We start from the raw sequence: 18,884 nt of genomic DNA, 5'->3' as shown, positions 1-18,884 counted from the left end.
CACACACACACACACACACACACACACACACACACACACACACACACACACACAGAGAGAGCTCTGGAAGAATTCATTTTTAATTACACTGTGTGGTGGTCCATCATCATATTTAAATATAACATAAAACCCACAATCAAGCATGGACATCGCTCTGGAATAAGTGTCATTCTCATAGAATAATAGGAAACAGAAAAAACGGATCAGATATCAAACATGGCAAAATGTGTCAAATATATACGATATATATACATGACATATAGAAAATAACAGTGGGACGAGGTAGTAAAACAACAGTAGTAATAGTGATAACATATGACATGTGCATAAGGTGTCAGGGGGACAAATCTACCCAAACCATGGCAGGAAAATGGCCCCAGAGGCCAGAGCATAACAGAGCTGCCAGATCCCCTCATCGAAGGGGGAACATTCGATTTGACCAAATCCCTTCTTTCCACATCTCCCTACAACAGTGCCTATGGTTCTTAACTTAGCGCACCACTGAACCCTTAAATGTGCAATTCACTTTATGAGGGTTTTACTGCAACGTGTAATTCTAGACAGACTGTACTTGCTGATAGATAGTATGATCATGTCCTGCACCTGACCCCATTTACTGTGACTGAAGCTCCTGCCTTCCATGAATCCATGCCACAGTAACAGATCAGATTTGAATTGCTTAATTGTATCATGCAGTGCATATGTATGGAAGCATTTATACTTGTTGTTTCTCCACTCATTATTCAGGGCTTACCTTTAATTTGTCAACTGTCTGTATCCACTATATAAAACCGTTTATAAGATAATTATAAAAATCTAAAACCAAATGATAATTGACATTTATTCAAAATGCTTCATAAAATAACAAGACAAGTTTGGAACAGAACAATTGTGCTAGCAAAAAGTAAAGTCTTTATATTTACAATGTAAATTAATCTGTCATAAAAAGTATGGGTTCATGAGCAATTATTGCTCTACGTATAAGACTTAACAGTAGAGAAAAGTATTGTATGTATCGGTAGGCTATATGATTTACTCCATTTACAGTCAAAGTATTGTATCGGAATATGATTTACTGCATTTACAGTAATATGCAAAACAAAATTGAATATTTGAAATCCTTCATAAATGAGTTAAGTCTGATAAGTTGTCAATGTTTGTCTTTTTTTCCATAGTCATATGGATCATTATCAAATGTATACATTCAGAATGTGGTAAAGGTGCCCATACCCTGGATGGGGTTTGCAAAATCATGATTTAATATTTAAATTAAACACGTGAGTGGTGCTGTACTATACTTGTGCTGTACGTACTGTATTGTACTGCACAAGCCCTCCTCCCTGGCCTGTGTGTTAGGCTGTGCAACAGTGACACTTGGTGGTAAACAAACGCTATAACGCTATTTTCGTGTTCGGACACAGGGACACAGCCACACATATAGCTGTCTATACTAGTGGTTGTACTGTACCACTCACAAAATAATAATAAATACAAAAAAAGAAAAGAAAAAAAGAATGTGGCAAAGTAACAATAGAAACTTCAGATCTGCTTCTCTGACCCCATTTATACCTTTCAATTTAATTTCACCTGGATAACAAAAAGCATCATTTCTCCGTCTCTTGCAGAAACTTGTCCAGCAATCCATCAATGACATCAGTCTCATAATCAATCTGGCTGAAATCAGTATGTGGATGGAAAGGCACCAGAAGGCGTCCAATATTGTGACGTAGCTTGACCATCCTGAAGTCCGAGAGAGAAAGAGAGAGAGAAAGAAGGAGGGATGGAGGGAGAGAGAGAGAGAAAGAGAGAGATGAGCGATTGGAGAACATCTAATCATCAGAAGTGGACAATAATTGAATACTCCGACCCACCTCCTGATCTGATCTGAACCCGAGGCTGTGCTGGAGTGTTCTGCATCTCCAGAACGCTCTGCCTCTCTTGATGTTCCCGGGACACAGGCTGTGCTCTGCTCAGTGGAGGGTCCCTCTTCTGGGTTTGCCTCCTTCTGCTCAACCTTCAATTCCAGCAGTTGAGATTGGACCACCAGGTTCACACACTGCTCCTCCACAACCACCAACTTTAGTCGACCACAGATATCAAAAGAGGAAAAGGGAGCATAGTAGCATGAGGAGATAATATTCTCATATTTGCCTTTGTCAAACATTTTCATGCCTGCGAGGCTGCGACTCTACATAACTGACAATGTTGAAACAATACATCTTTGGTGTGATATGAAATAACAATTCAACGCCTGTTTTTCTTCCAAGTCAGCTTATTCTGTGCATTGCAAAAACCTAAAAAATAAAAATACAAAAACAAATCTAATATTTTAATCATCTGGCTTGATTCTGTGGCTAGGTCACAGCTCAAACCAATTTCAACTACCGGTAATGGAACTGGGAAAGCCTGATGGCTGCCATCGGCCATATACCAAGGAAGCTCACATTAGGAAGAGACGCCGCTGAGGTCATGGTACATGCCATGACACTTTCATTGGAGACAAACTTCGCAGTGAATGGAGCCGGCTGGACCAGCTTATAACAAACATTATTTCTGAACAGTTGTGACCTTTGTCATATAATGCACAGTACATAATTTTATTTGAGGATCTAAACAGCAGCAGGTATCGTTTGTCTCAGAGGTATCACGAGATTTGGCTGCCAGACAGTAAACGGTGGACAGTCTCGCGATACTTGGCACATTCAGAAAGGTACCATGTGCTCTTTAGATACCTCTATAAAATTACACAGTGTACACATGGAAAAGCAACACAGCAGACAATAATGTATGATGTCTTCTGTTATTTTCCAGAAGCGATTGCTTTACAAAGGTCGCAGTTATTCAGAAATAGTTTGTTCATGAGCTGGTCACTGAGCTCTCGCTGACTCCAGTGCATTCCACCGAACTACCGGGTGTAATTAGGCTCCCATGATGCGACGAATCTGCCGTCTGGAATTGCATGATAGCGAAAATGAAACTTGCAATAAACGTGACCCACACACCTTTGAGTTCAAATCGTCCCTTTCCCTCGTCCTTTCCTCTACTTCCTGCATGAGAGCTTTAATCTGTGCCAGGGTCTCCTCACTGGGCTTACGCTCAGCTTGTTGGTCGGCACTGGAGTTGGCCAGACTAGCAGCCAATAAAGTCTCGTTCTCCCTTCTTAATTCAGCCACTTCCCGTTTGACCTGCTCATGCTGACTTCTGTAGTCCTCTGTTGGCTCCGACTGGCTGGCCTGATCCTTGCACTCTTTGTTCACAGTGGTCTTAGAAAGCTGCAGTCTTTGCTTCATGTCACTGAGCTGTTGCGTGAGCTGTTGGACCTGATCTCTTAAGGAGTCTCTCTCCTGGGCCGTGGCCTGCATGAGCTCCATGAGCTCATCTTGCTGTCTTTGCGCATCGCTTATGTTGTGGATGTCAAACGCTGGAGATTCAACAGCTGGGAGATCTGGGCGAGAACAACTGGCTGCTTCCTCTGTGTCCTGCTGATTTGCTGGAGGTGGTCTCTGCTCAGATCCCTCTACATCACCTTTTTTCACATCTTCCTCTGGCTTTGTCTCCTCCTCTTCTTCGACCTTTACTCCGGGTGGTTGGGTCTGAGTGGTGGTGCTCGCATGACCTGGAAGGGGCGGCGAAGAGGGCCCGGCCCCCACTGCTGCAGTCTCTGTGGAGATCATCCCTGTATCGCTGCATTGCTCCGTCTTCACTTTAGACACGTCAAAGCCGGACTTTCCCGGTACAGAGGTACGGGCAATGGCACCATCATAGACGATGATGACATCATCATCGTCGTCGTCATCTGAGATATCAACACAATCCTCATCCTTAACTGTCGTTGATGCGGAGGCCGGTGAACTCTCCTCTGCTGATGAAGTCTGAGAGATGCTTCTATTGAACCTGGGTCTTTTGGATTCATGTGTTGGAGTGAGATGTTGTGTTCTCTTCGCCCTGCTGTGCACAAAGGGTCTAGTGGTTATCTGATCCCTCATGTACAATCCCCCCCTCCCATTAAAACACAAGTATTCAGAGAGAGAGAAAGAGAGGGAGAGCAAGATTTCTACCTTGACCTTGATGGATGGATTGTTTCCATTGTTGCCAGAGAGCGTACACCAGAAATCACAGGAAGACTGCCACTAGTGGAAGGACTGCAGGCTAGAGAAACAAGTGAACATACAGTTTTAATTCCCGGCCTAAGCCATCAAAAACACAAATAAAGCAAGCTACAACTATCAAATATTACTTTAACCTGGATGATAACAAATCAACAATTACAATATTTGACCAATTTCTTTCATGATTCTTGCAAAATCTTGCAGTGATACATGGTGGCAGTTAATCCGTCTTCAAAATGGTTGAAGGAGATGGCATTTTAAATATACCAATAGTTGTATTAGCAGACAAGTACAACAAAACAGTTGTGCTTCTATGTGAGCTGTGAAATGTTCAAGTTCATGATGAACTTCCTAACCTGACTCCGCCAGATGTGGGCAGTATTGATTCACTAGTTCACAATTCAGCATCTATCTGGGCTAGCTCAGGGATTGGCGTTGAACCGGGTGTGACGCCATTGAGAAGCGCCTGTTGCAATTGTATTTCCTAGCATCTTAAAATTGGAAAATCGTCTATTCTAGAAAGCAAGCAAACACTTTTATATATTAGAAAGGGACGGCTTTCTTCCGCGATTGGGCTACAGCGATCCCAGATGGAAGTATGCTGTGAAACAAATGTGACTCCATCTGGCGGAGTCAGGTTATGAACCTCCTGCCTTATTTCCAGGTACCTCCAGTGATAACCACTGCCTTTGAAGGACTGTGGCTAGTCAGGCAGCTTCTGTTTAAGACAACCACTGAGTTAAAACAACGATCTTACCAGCTTGAGACAGTTTAGATGAGCAGCGCGGAGAGGATGCAGCCCCCCCATAGCGTGTCGCAGGAGTAGAGGGAGTATGGACAAGAACTGAAGAATCAGACTGTGTCAAAATAGCAAAAATAAAAAACATATGTTATATGTAATTATACTCTTAAATACACTAGCTAATTGAATATCATGTAGTAGCAATCTAGTTTGTAATTAGCAACACCTGGGTGACAGAAGCACAAGACGTTTCAAATTTAACCAGTTACAGTGGAAATTATACAGACTTCACAATTTTGCCATGGTACAAGCAGGAGAATGCACATGAGGAAGTCAAGTTAACAAAAACATTACATACGAACATTATATTCGTGTGACCGTCTTGCTTAGAGTGGATAATCCCTTACATATACTCACTCACCTGTTCTTGCAACAGCTTTCTTCTCAGCTGCTCGTCTTTCTTTTCTTTCTGTTTCTTTTTGTCCTCCCTCTCCCTGTAGCAAATACATCGCAGGAATAATGACCACCATGACAATGACAATGTGTCACAGTGGATTGTTACATGTATACCTTTATGTAATGCTACAGCTATAAAGTTACCTGGCTTATCTTGCATGCTGTCTAATGTGTGCACGACTTAGGGCTAATATCAGGGCCAACATGGCCATGTTGACTTACTGTTTTCTGAAGGTCTTTTGATATGGCTGTTCATCGTCCGAGTCCTCTGGCTCCTCCTGCGCCTCGCAGGTCCTGGAAGGACACATTACAACATACATCAACGTGATTGTAGATTAATTAGCACAAATAAGGCGTGGGTTGTTAGTATATTCTCCACCATGACATATCTTAATGCTAACATGTGTACGTGTATGTTTTTGCATTGCAAATATTTTTGTCAAAACGCCACCTAAATATATGTTTATGAATTGAATACACTAGAATTTCGCCCCCCTTCGGGGGGCTCAATCCTAGTGTCGTTGCAGCGCAATATGGGAAGAAGGAAATTGCGGGAATTGACAGACTCCACTTCATGTTTCAGCTGTGGTTTTAAACTCAGTAGTGTGACAGCGCACACTCGCAATTGCAGCTGGAGGGCGACGCGACACACACACACACACACACACACACACACACACACACACACACACACACACACACACTGTCAGGGATGTCGTCACGCCTACCTAGTTGTGACGTCATCCCCTCCTTATATAAGGCATCCACGCCAGCACCAGTCTCGGTCCGATCATTAATTGCCATCCTAGTCTGTATAGAGATTCTAAAACTAACCTTGCAATTTAAGCATTCTTAATTTGCTCCCAAAACTGAAGAACATCCAAGACCTAAGGTCAGCACTTTCCGCGCTTGTGACCAAGAACCCTCTCCATCCTTACACACACACACACACACAGAGCGATGTGTGGATAAATCACTGAGATTTGGGAAATGTGTTCAGAAGTACAACGATTAAGCACGCACAGGCAAATGTCAGAAGCATCTGTTTGGGTTTCCAAACAGGAAGTTGTAAATGTGCTTATTAGACGGAGGCAGCGTGATGCTGGCATCTATTGTGATGCCAGCATCACCACATTTCACATAGAAATATAAGCACCCATTTACTCGCTTAGCGGAGACTGTGGGGTGGTAGAGGACATCTCCCCGGACGCGTGGGTATGTCCAGATAGTTGCCTCGCGGAGGCCTCTTTGTCCAGTGTCCATTCTGGGTCTGGAAACGGCACTTTTTTGAGTGTTGACCCCAATAGAAGGTCTGCTGCTCTGAATTTTACACCTCTCCCGCTTAGCAGAGACTGTGGGGTGGTAGAGGACATCTCCCCGGACGCGTGGGTATGTCCAGATAGTTGCCTCGCGGAGCCGTCTTTTGTCCAGTGTCCAGTCTGGGTCCGGAAACGGTAATTTCTTTTGCATTGACCCCAGTAGAAGCTCTGCTGCTCTGAATTTTACACCTCTCTCGCTTAGCGGAGACTGTGGGGTGGTAGAGGACATCTCCCCGGACGCGTGGGTATGTCCAGATAGTTGCCTCGCAGAGGCCTCTTTGTCCAGTGTCCATTCTGGGTCTGGAAACGGCACTTTTTTGAGCGTTGACCCCAATAGAAGGTCTGCTGCTCTGAATTTTACACCTCTCCCGCTTAGCGGAGACTGTGGGGTGGTAGAGGACATCTCCCCGGACGCGTGGGTATGTCCAGATAGTTGCCTCGCGGAGGCCTCTTTGTCCAGTGTCCATTCTGGGTCCGGAAACGGTACATTTTTTTGCATTGACCCCAGTAGAAGCTCTGCTGCTGTGAATTTTACACCTCTCCCGCTTAGCGGAGACTGTGGGGTGGTAGAGGACATCTTCCCAAACGCGTGGGTATGTCCAGATAGTTGCCTGGCGGAGCCGTCTTTTGTCCAGTGTCCACTTTATAAAGTCCATGCACTCCAGTGAATAGCATTTATCCATTTAGATAACTTTTTTATGTTATTTAATTACTTATTTTTACACAGAAACATAATGTGTGTCTTTACAATAACTGTAATGTAATAATAATACTAATAATGTAAAGTAAAAATTATTTAATAAACGAATTAAATAACCTTATTTTATTCTGAAAGCAACCGGATGTCTTAAATCTGCTAGCTCTCAGACCGGAAGTTCTAAATTTGCTCATAAGACGGAGCCTTAGACGGAGCCAACTCGCAGGCAGTGCGACTGTGCGAGAGGCTGGTTACAGGTTTCTATAGGTCACCCGTTTTGGTGTGACACACACGGCTTCCACATTTAGCTTGATACTGGGTGAAAGTGTCCTTCCAAAAATTATTTTTTCGCTCGAAATTCTTATTCATAATGACATCGAGTTGAGGTGTTTGTGTTTTAGGGTAATTGTTGCATAAGCGCTATTTCGCACTATTTCTCCCTCCCCTCCCCTGTGTCTGAAGCAGCTAGCATGGAAGCTATATGGATTATGGAAGCTTTCCCTCCGATTGCACAGAACCATGCCGTTATCCACGCGTCCATCCGATTGCTTTTAATGTAAATGTCCCATCCACTGAGCAAAAGCGATATAAGCATTCATTCGATTCATTTGGGTGTGGGGCTGTGCAGTGCTGTGGGCAGCCTTTCTGACGGAGGCTCGGAGCTGCTGCTGCTGACGCTGTTCGAGTCGCATGGAGCAGTATAGAGTAGGCGTGGCGCAGCATTAGAAGGGCGCAGCAAATGCACGACATTGAGGGGTAGAAACCATCCCGGTCGCGTGGTTCATCTAACGCGTGTGTCACTGTGAAGGACTGGCCCCATTAAGTGAACGTAGTTGGCGTAGTAGACGCCAACATGACGATTCTGACGTAGGCTGTTGATGTTGAGCAACAATGGCGTGGTTGACAAAAGTAATATTTATTCAGTAATTAAGACATTTCTTTCAATGAAATGTAGCCTATATGTATTCTGGGAGTGTGCCGAATTTATTTTGCATATAGAGATGTGTGGTGAAAGTGTGGTTGGGTCGGAGAAAGCTGTTGGATAAACGGCCATGTGCTCATGTACCCCTGTCTATTAGGGTAGCAGGATAGGACCGGAATGGAAACATTCCATTCCAACATTTTGGTGGTATCATTTTAGACCAAGTCTTAGTAATACTAATACAAATATATATGGGGAGGCATCATTGGCAACAGTTACCTGAATTGAGGGTCAGGGTTCTTATTGCAGAACCATTTCTCTGGGAGCTTGTTGTAGTCAATCCCATCTGGAAGTTTCCGCCAGCGCAGACAATCATCACACTGAACCCAGTTCTGATCTGGTCGTTTCCTATGAGACACAGAGGCAGACAAAAAGAAAATTAAGGACTAAAACACATTGGACCTCTGCTTGTTTATCAATCGAATGTAGGAATCTGCTCAGATCTGACCGCAGGAATCTCCCGCCAGGGTTCACGTGTGATTTAGGAAATGGCCGTATCCCATCAAAATCACAGCTATTGGTTGTGTGTTGATAAAGGTAGTGGCTGCAAAGGATCATCTAAAAATATCGTGCCTAAAATCCCTTGACTTTGCAACATGAAATAGAGGAACATGCAGACGTTGTACGTTTCCTGCAATGAACGGCCAACTTGCTAATATAAAGCAAATTTAAATTTAAATATAAATTTAATATAAATTAAATTTATAAATATAAATTTAAAAGCGAAGCATGAGGTCTCCTCTGTTAGGACACCTCTATGGCTGCAACGGAACATCTAATGGACCATTATAGCAATATTATGCAGAACGCCAAAGGTCAGAATGTCAATTATCAACTTACTTTCGCAAAAAAAAGGTTTAGGGAGAAATTCCCCTTTAAGCCAATTCTAATGTAGAATGTAGGCCATTGCGTGAAAAAAAAAAGAAGAAAAAACTCAATACTCAAGTCAGACAAATGCATAGTTCATTGTACGAGTGATGTTGTACGTACTTGGTATCCTCCACTGGTAGGCTGCCTGGGTGCTCTGTGCGTCTCTTATAGCTGATTTCCTTCCAGTACTCCTCCAGTTTTATCCCTAAATTGTTCATCGTTTTCCTGCAACAACAAGCATAACCAACACCACATTTATGCCACATCACACTAGTATAATATCCCAAATCACAGACAATATATCCAGTCTAATATCATGATATGGATATATTGATACTAGGGATGTCCCGATCATGTGCTTTGGCTCCGATCAGATTCCGATCATTTGAAAATTACGTGACAGGCCCCCGATTTCCGATCACCCGATCTGATCGGGACAACCCCATCAACGACCTTACATGTGTATGCAAAGGCTCAACCTATGTAATTTAGATAGCATTTTAGGTAGACCCCTATAGAGTATACGCATCGCATAGTTTCATTATATAGATATTACACTGTTAGACGGATCATGTTAGGTTCTTAGCTTGCTTACGTTTCTTGATGACTATTTCTGTGTATTTGATGTATTACCATGTGTTGTTCTTGCTTACCGAAAATTGCTCTGGATTAAGAGCGTCTGCCAAATGCCTAAATTGTATTCATTATTTAACAGTGCCCACAATGGGAACGGTGTGCTCAAAATTGAGCAAATATATCTGCTAGTAGGCACGGCCAAATAATAACACCTACACATGAGACATGCATGCACGCAGCATGCACATGCATAGTACGCATCATGTGTGAATTGCAGTGTGGTGTTGGATTATGGTACGCACTAACGTACATCGTTTTTCCTCTCTCTTTCTCTATGCGTGTGCGTGAGTGTGAGAGCCGTATGGAAGAAACAGACCTGATGTAGCGACCTTTATAAACGTCAGTGAGATGAACACTACTTCACCACAATAATGTTAGTGTAACTAAAAGATTGACTGGAAAATATAAACTTTTAGACACACTACTGACTCCCACGGGTTGGTCAGGGTGCCTGTTCAGTGGGATGAGGAACTAGGAGGGAGTGTGTGTTCTTCCGAGTGCATTAAGTACTTAAGGTGAAACTCTTCACTGTCAGGTTAAAAGAAGTGGCCTTCCTAGGAGCTGTTGTAGGAGTAAGCAGTGACAAGAGAGTAGAATACACAGGGATGTGGCATGAAGAGTCATTTGGGAGACAAAAGGGGGAAAATATTAATATAGCTGTGGGTTCATGGAAAATATTCTGGGAAGGAGTTCCTTGGCCTGCTGGCAGAGTGCAGAAAGACATTTTAGAGTAGACTAGACACTGATCATTGTAGTATTTTGGGAGATTAGCCGCGGACAGACACAGATGGGGTGAACACAAAACTCTCTGCCCTACCATTTCTGGCCTGGTGGAGCCAATTACCGTGACAGTAGCGCTCCTACCTGTAGTTATCAGTATTGAGAAAATCCTGCTTGTTGTGGGTAGGATCCAGAAAGTTGCATTCGACAACTCCAATGACTCCGACACCTTTGTTGTTGGCCTGTAGGAAACAAAGATGGATGAGACCTAGCCTAATTACTGTGGGAGAATGGAATGAAGAATACATGCGTGTTCATTCAAAAACATGCTTTTACCACAAACTGACCTTGAGCTGGCATCCCACGCGTTCATAAGGTTTGATGAGGCGGTTTTTGTGATACATCATTATGCCGTATTGGTCTTTACTCTTGGTGTTGTACCCAAACGTGATAGGGACTATCACTGTATTGAGACCATTGTTCTGAACATTGACTTAAGGAAGATCAGAAAACGTTAAAAGGAGATATACATATCCCAAATCAACATGAAAATGCTGCTACCACGCCCATAGAGGCTGTGAAAAGGATACTAGAAAGTTGGGCCTGTAGTGGTCCTTGGCAATAAAAGCCAGACTCTTAGAGATGAGCTGAGTCTTCACTTTCTGGCCACGAATGATGATCTGCATCCGAGGCTTCAGGTACAGAATGCTGCAGTAGGCCTAGAACCATTAACACAACTGTTATTAGATATTATAAATTAAAAGCTTAACCACATACTATTACAACTAGCTACACACAATGTACATCACAAGTTCCAATTGAAATAGTTATAAACTGAATAGCAAATATTGAATCAAGCAACTTAAAAACTGTCTGGGGTGCACAAAATCCAAAGCAAACGTTAAAATGATCCCAGAAGTGTTTGAAAGTGAAATACCCCCTTCAGTTAAATATGTTTTGATGGACAAAGCAAACAAAAGAATACCAGTAAAGATTTACTCTTTCAAGCCCCAACTTGAAAGAGTATGTCACATACGGTTTCCAAATCAGGAAACGAACAATACATTCATTAATGTATTATGTAACTTTATTCCTTACACGCAGCGAAAATTCAGTTTCCGGGATGGATGAGGCGATGCTGTCTTGTCTCTCTTTCTCACTGAGGGTCTCATAGTACACGTCAGTTGGAATTCTGATATTGTACCGGTCTCTCCCAAAATCAAACTCTGACTTTCCACTGGTTGTCCTGTAAAAAAAGAAATGAACATAATAATGTTATTCTACTAGTCTAGTCTCTATGGCAAATCAAGTGTGTTTATGCTTATGGGTGTTTATTAGGGCTGTTGGAACAGTATCCGGAGAACTCGCCAGTTTATCAACTCGCCGCAGCGAAAATTCTTCATCAATGTCTACATCGTTATGCTAACATGCTGTCTTCATCAGTATAGTATGTCAAACCCACAGATGTTCCAAAAGCGATCAAATTATCTCTCTCTCTCTCTCTCTCTCCAATGCAATTTAAATGAAGGTGAAGTAAAACAAAAATTCACTAAACCGTGGCGAGTTAGTAAACTGGTGAGTTCCAGAAGTTGAATATAATTATAACGTGTTTAAAAATTGACATTCGAATGTAGTAGGTTTTTTTTGTTTGGTTTAGTTTTTCCCTAAATATATAGAGCACCGAAGTCTGACGTCAATATAGAGGTAGAGGGTGCCAAGTCCACGGGTTCATGTACTTTAATATTTGCATTGTAACGCCTCATATATATATATATATATATATAATTGACTGACTGTCGTAAAATGTAAAATAAAATCATTCAAATTCTAATGAGATTAAAGAGGAAGATTGACAGCCGTTTCTAAGTGTGTGAACTGAAAGGACATACTTGCGGAGGTTCCAGATGATGATCCGGGTCCCTGTGCTGCCCATGGGGGTGGAGGAGATGGCAAGGATTTCAGTGATCAGTTCAAGTTCTGTCTTGAATGGGGAGTAGCGCAAAATGTCCTGTAGACTGGCTTCATGTTCGTCTTCTACACTGAGTTGGTCCGAGGTCAAGGACAAACCAACAGCAACATCAGTGTTCCACAGCACTACATTGATAAAGACAACCTAAAAAGACTGTGGCCTTTTTTAAAGTCTTTACATTTTTAGACAAATAATGGCAGTAATCTTCATTTTTAGGTGAAATATATGTGTATATATTTTAAGCATTGTATTACTATTAATCAGTCTTCTTGATTTTGCTATTATCGTCTAAAATCAGAACATTACAATAAAGGATACACATAATTTGGGCCGACCTTGTTAAAACTAACAATCGGTACAATGATCTGCTTAGCCTTAATCTCCGTCAGGTAGCTCTGGGAGAGCATCCCGACGCACATGGCATCTCCTGACTTGGAGAAGACGATGGCATCACTCCCCAGGCGCATGGAGCCAGACTTGAAGCCATTACCATAGATACCAATAGGAAGTACACCATTTACTGTCTGCTTGTCACTGTATCCAAAGCTTGAAGGAAAAAAAGAGACATTAGTAACGTAACATGTTTAAAACATAACAACTTTAACCCATTTAGGCCTGAGATCAGATTCTAAAAATGTTTTCTACATCCTGACAGTTTTCTCGATTTTTCCCATTTAACCCATGGTTTAACCCATTTAGGCCTAGCGTCGAAATTAAAAAGAATATCTTCTAAATAATTAGAATCAACCAACTGTTTGATGGGAGTATATTTAAATCTTTCTCACAACTCCAAGAGAGGTATGCTCTGCCACCAACATATTTATATAGATATTTACAAATTAGAAACTATATTATAAGAAATAAAGACTGGGACAAAATTAAAAGATTACCGAACAATATGGAGCAACATTTCATTGACATCTCTGAACGCCCAACGCCAACAAAAAAACAAGTATCACTTATATATAAAAAATTAAGGTTAGATATGGCGGATAATACTTTTCATATTAAATTAAGGTGAGACACCCCAGGTGAAATCATGATTTTTCTTTTTTTTTGGCTATTTTGCTTCCTAAACATGTTTTCTTTCAAACTAAAGCAAAATACACATTAAAATACAGATTTATATGTTTAGTTGGATAGTTTATTTTAGCCAATGACAGCTCGTTTTTCTGGGTGAAAAGCCACCATCTCTATTTTCATGATTGGTTGTTGGAAGTGACCATATTTGGATCACACCACACTCAGCTCGAGTTCCAGACCTTTCCAATGATATATGCCATTATATGTTGTTGCCAAGGTTTGGATGAGATATTTTGTCTCAAAATAGTGGCTTCAAATAAAACGTTTTGCAATTTTACAATACAAATCTTTAAAGGCCGTTTTCTCAAAATGAGTTTTCCTCATACTTGGGACAAAGAATCTCCACTTCAGTTGAACTCACATACACCAAACGTTCCAGTCTTATTCATAACTATATTCCGCAGACATTTACACATGGATTTGTTGATATATCATTCACAGCCTGATTTACATCACATTTTATACCAAAATAATGCAGAAAATTGGGTTTTTTATGCCTGATAATAATTATTAGAGATATCAAAAATCCCATGTGTAATTTTCTTTGTCTCTAATGTGTCAACAAAATGAAATGATAATTTTGAACCTGGCTTTATCCGATCTTCAGATTTATCGTCCCGAAATGTATGCAAATTAGCGCATATAATGCATAATTTGCATATTTAAACATATAATTTCAGAAAACTTGTAATAAAAAAAATCTTTGTTTTAATATAAGTAATCAACTGGAGAAGTTTCATTGTGATAGCTATTATTTAACCAAAAAAAATCATGACAATTTTCTGAAAGATTTGAGGCACATTTTAACGATTAAAAAAAAATAGCAGACCTGCAAGCTCGCAGCGCACGCTATGAGCTTGTAGATCTGCTATTTTTTATAAATTATAACATAATGTTTAAAACACCAAAAGGGGTTCCCGCCCAAAATGGGTTAAAACACCAAAAGGTTTTTTCAACCAAGGTTCATGTTTTAGAGAAAGTAAAAGTGAGTGTTATTTGATTTTAATTTGCTGATTTCGTTAGTTTTAGCGATTTTAGCTATTTTTTACAGGGGGGCGGGGGCATTCGTTGAAAAAAACTAAAGTTGTCCTTTAAAAATCAGATAATATTAAGACAATATTTGTGATTAGGTAGTTTCTATAGAAGTGTCCATACCTGAGCATCTTATGCATCGATTCATAGTTCAGCCCTGTTCCATTGTCCATGAAGATGAGACAGTCTTCTCCTTTGATCCGGGTCTTATCAATCCAGAATTGTTTGGCATTGACATCAGGGTCATAGCCATTGTCTTGGGAAAAACAGGTTGATCAATTATTCAACTAATAATGAATCAGCATTCTTACTAATAAGAAAGAAGGCAAGCCAATCAAAGATATTTGACAAAAAGAGAGCGAGAGAAGGAGAGAGCGAGATCAGAATTAATCTGTCTGTCTGTCTGTCTGACAGACACACAGACACAGATTCATTCTGATGCAAAACTTTTGGCAGTAGCGTGCATCATTTCTGCAAATGACAGCAACAGGTGACAGCAACAGGTAAATTAAATCCTGTCCATTTTGGAGAAACTGTTCAAGCAATTGTCTAATGACTCACCTATGAGTTCAGCTATGGCACTGAAAGGCCAGGTGTGGCTGGTGGAGTTGGTATGAAGAAACTTGGGGCAAAGCTGCAAGAGGAAGAGCTGATTAAGTGCTAGTGAATTTAAAATGAAACATTAAAAATACCAATACAACGAGGAAGAAGGAGAAATCAACAAATTGTTTCAATTTCAATTTTTTCAATTTGTTCCTGATGTTTTTTTAAACTGGCAAATTACAATTCAATCAATATCATCACTGCCCTGGTCAAATTTCTATCTACTGCCTTGCTTTTAAAACATCTCGTAATATTGTCCCTGCTTTTTAATGCAGATAATTTTGTAAACCACCTGGTCTAGTTGTAAACAATTAACCTATCTTTCATCTTCACCACTGTTAAAGAGTATAATTTCATCATGTTGAGTATTTGTGACGGGTGCAGGGGGTTTTGAGAAGTGTGGGAACTTAGGAAGCGACCTCACCTAAACTTGTATACGAGACAGTTTAGAGTTTATATACCGTATTCCATAATACCAGACCAGTCTCAGCAAAAATCTATCAAAAACAATCAATGTCAGCAATTTGTCAACCAAATTGCTATTGATGAAAGATCAATAGCAAGGTCTAAAATGATTAAAATAATACAGAAACATCACAAGCCTGGTTTGACAAACAACAGCCATGGCTTTGTGGACAGTACTACTGCATGCTTAATTGTTACAAGTAGAAGTAATTTGGTTCTAAGGAGACATGCAGTGAATGTTGATAGGATCATGTAAGAGTGGTGGTCCCTTATTGGCCATTGATGGTGACGTAACTAAGGCACGTTTCAGGGTTGGTATAGGGTCAACAACAGGTCTAAAGGATTTAGAACAGCGGTTGTATAATAGACATTAGTTAGTAGCAGTATTTGCGCACTCTGCTTGCGAGACAAGTAGGCCATGTATGGCCTACTTGTGTGCAAGGCGCAAGTTGGCACCTCAACAGAGTGCATTTCTTTTATAAAATGTTTTGATACATACTTGAAATTGTTCCCGATAAATTGAAGATTTATTGATTGATTGCTGAATACTTTATCAACAGTTTGTAAGGACAGGCACAGGGATGTACAGTACAATGCATGGTCTGCTAAAAAGAGGAAACCAGAAAAGCAGCACTATTTACAAATACTGCAACAGGAAATAAGCTAGCTGATATTTACAAATACTGCAACAGGAAATAAACTAGCTGATATTTACAAATACTGCAACAGGAAATAAACTAGCTGATATTTACAAATACTGCAACAGGAAATAAACTAGCTGATATTTACAAATACTGCAACAGGAAATAAACTAGCTGATATTTACAAATACTGCAACAGGAAATAAACTAGCTGATATTTACAAATACTGCAACAGGAAATAAACTACCGGTAGGACCAAATTAGAATAGGATGCATAGGATAGTATGATGATGATAGTCAAAGAGATGAAAGTTGCATGCTTTGGCTGAGTGTAAATAAAATACTGATGATCTAAATGTTTTAGCCCTTTTTCAGTTTAAGGAAAGTCGTTTACAACTCGTCTCTTGGAGGAGCTTACAGCAATTTGTCTCACAGATTGTATCAACAATGACGTTTATAAGGGGGGAGAGTGTCTCGCGTCGTTGACTCGTTGCTATAATTTCAGAGAACTTGAGAAACATACACTTCTCTAATTGTATAGTCGTGCACGTTCGTTCCACAATAGCATGTTATTTTGGTTGGCTAGCCTAGCCCAGCCCAGAGCCATAGAGTAAGACAGAGTTACGATATTGAGGGGGCAGAAAAGTGAGCGCTCGAGCGCTGTTCATGCAGCCTGGAGTGACAAGCTGGAGTTTGAAATATTGTTTTCAACGAGGGCGGCACAAATATCAGCAATTTTAACTGTTTTAAAGTATTGTACAGTGACAACTAAATCTTCTGTAATGTTTATGTTGTATTATAACACTCAAATAAAGGGATTTAAGTCAAGATCTTTAAAGCTGGGCTGTTGCCTGGTTCCAGGGCTTCTGCCAACTTCCGGTTCAGGACTTTGGACTGGCCCCATGAAGTGAACGGAGATGTCGTAACTCTGTCTTACTCTAAGGCTCTGTCTGACCTCTGACCTAGCCTACTAGCAAACAAGCTAGCTGCTGCCCCTGTATGCAAAAATACAAAAATACTGTACCCCCTTCCAACTGTATATACTCCCCATTTTCAACTATTTTTATTGTATTTTGACGCTTGCTTTGGCAATGTTAACGTATCTTTTCTCATGCCAATAAAGCTCCTTTGAAATGGAATTGTATGCTAAGCTAGGCTAGCTGCCATTTACTTATGATACGATACGGTCGGACGACGAAGAGGTGTATGCAGGCAGCTGCACATGCACAGACCATGTTTATTGACACAGTTGTTTTGTTTACAACTCAAGAGAATAATGCCATGAACTGATGAACATGCTAGAACACAGTATGCCAGATTGTACTCACAGCGCTTAGAGGAACTCCCCTATCTGAAGACATCTTTGAAGGTGGAAAAAAGACAAACGAAACTTAAGGAATTCCATGCATGATGTAGTCAGTGGAGATAGAATAACGCGATTCTGCCAGCCCGCGCTACAGCCTGTGGGCGTGGCCACGATAGATACCAGCCCGGGGAGGGGAGGGGCCCCCCGGGACACGCCCCCGGGAGGACTCTGGATCTCTTTAGGTCTACAGGTGACAGGACTAGGCCAGTCCAGTCATCACAGCCCATATGAGAAGCCGTTACTACTTGGTCCATATGGGGATGATCTTTACGTAATTTCAGGACTACTTCACCAGTTGAAATAATTAATCTTATTCTGGGCCATAAGATCTGACTAGTTATGATATGACAAGAAGATTTGGGCTCGATCAGATTCTCTCTGATCCATCCAGGGTCGTCCGTCTTAGTGGGCAGAATTTATGTTGGTTGAAATCAGGTGATATTCTGGGCCAGACTAGTCTTTACTGTTACTGGCCCCAATCGAGACGCCACCAATTCGTCCAGGTCCCGACCATGCTTGCTGGGAGGATGAGGGAGGAGGGTAGAGGAGAGGAGACCCATGATTGGTGAGGGCCAAGGAGTAGTATAATGAAACAATGGGCAGTACCTTACATCAACAGTGGGATGGCAGCAATATGCTGACAGGTAGGCTATCTAGATGTGCCTCGCCTCAGCTCCCAATGTCAGTTGGCTCCCAGTGTCAGTTTGCTGATGATGTCTCTTTTCTTACAGGGGTTTGTGGATTATTTCCTTATTTTCCTAATGTAGCAGCTTGGTTGAAATTAGTTTGAGATATCCCAGGCAAATTCCTTCTTTCCATTTATTTAAACAAAGTCATCTTCCATAGTTACATCAGGTACAAGCATAACAAAGTAATCTTTCCATAGTATAACACATTAAGGCCTTCGTCCCAGGCAGAGCGCCTGGTGGTCACCAGTTTCTCTCTCAGTTCCAACAACTCTCTAACTCCCAGTTATTCTGTGCTTTATTTCACAAACATCAAACAGCGCATATAGTGTGTGTGTGTGTGTGTGTGTGTGTGTGTGTGTGTGTGTGTGTGTGTGTGTGTGTGTGTGTGTGTGTGTGTGGGTGGAAAGTCAAAGACCCCCAACTATGACAGTCACTGTAGTACTGATACAAATTAATGCATATCTAAATAAATGGAGAATTACAAAGTGAGAGACAGTGTGCCTA

The 18,884-nt window shown here is 41.2% G+C and overlaps 1 protein-coding gene across 3 annotated transcripts; it reads right to left on the bottom strand.

Annotated features, from left to right (window-relative positions):
• Positions 1-1,271: 1,271 nt before the first annotated feature.
• morc3a (MORC family CW-type zinc finger 3a) lies at positions 1,272-17,771 on the bottom strand. Of its 3 annotated transcripts, XM_080785371.1 has the most exons (19): positions 17,654-17,681; positions 16,183-16,285; positions 15,177-15,249; positions 14,739-14,871; positions 12,819-13,046; positions 12,421-12,570; positions 11,630-11,777; positions 11,122-11,250; positions 10,879-11,013; positions 10,676-10,773; positions 9,296-9,400; positions 8,525-8,653; positions 5,530-5,601; positions 5,273-5,345; positions 4,867-4,966; positions 4,059-4,149; positions 3,003-3,948; positions 1,872-2,077; positions 1,272-1,740 (listed from the first exon to the last, which is right to left on the bottom strand). In XM_080785371.1, exons 4-19 carry the CDS (start codon positions 14,786-14,788, stop codon positions 1,605-1,607), a joined length of 2,796 nt encoding a protein of 931 aa, XP_080641497.1. In that variant the 5' UTR covers positions 14,789-14,871; positions 15,177-15,249; positions 16,183-16,285; positions 17,654-17,681; the 3' UTR covers positions 1,272-1,604. The 3 variants fall into 3 exon arrangements, with proteins under 3 accessions (XP_080641497.1, XP_080641495.1, XP_080641496.1); XM_080785369.1 differs by lacking the exon at positions 16,183-16,285 and having other exon boundaries at positions 17,654-17,771; XM_080785370.1 differs by lacking the exon at positions 16,183-16,285 and having other exon boundaries at positions 3,003-3,945; positions 17,654-17,771.
• Positions 17,772-18,884: the final 1,113 nt, after the last annotated feature.

The sequence above is a fragment of the Protomyctophum bolini genome (genome assembly GCF_963924005.1).
Source record: "Protomyctophum bolini genome assembly, chromosome: 16".
NCBI lineage: Eukaryota > Metazoa > Chordata > Actinopteri > Myctophiformes > Myctophidae > Protomyctophum > Protomyctophum bolini.
Note: the sequence above shows the minus strand (reverse complement) of the source record. Positions and strands in the feature narration are given on the sequence as shown.

Excerpts from the sequence above, each read along its gene's own strand:
- morc3a (XM_080785369.1), bottom strand. The coding sequence starts at position 17,686 with ATGTCTTCAGATAGGGGAGTTCCTCTAAGCGCT. Across the intron at positions 13,047-14,738 it reads TCGATGCATAAGATGCTCAG|CTTTGGATACAGTGACAAGC; the intron begins GTATGGACACTT and ends TTTTCCTTCAAG. Across the intron at positions 11,778-12,420 it reads ATCATCTGGAACCTCCGCAA|GACAACCAGTGGAAAGTCAG; the intron begins GTATGTCCTTTC and ends CTTTTTTTACAG.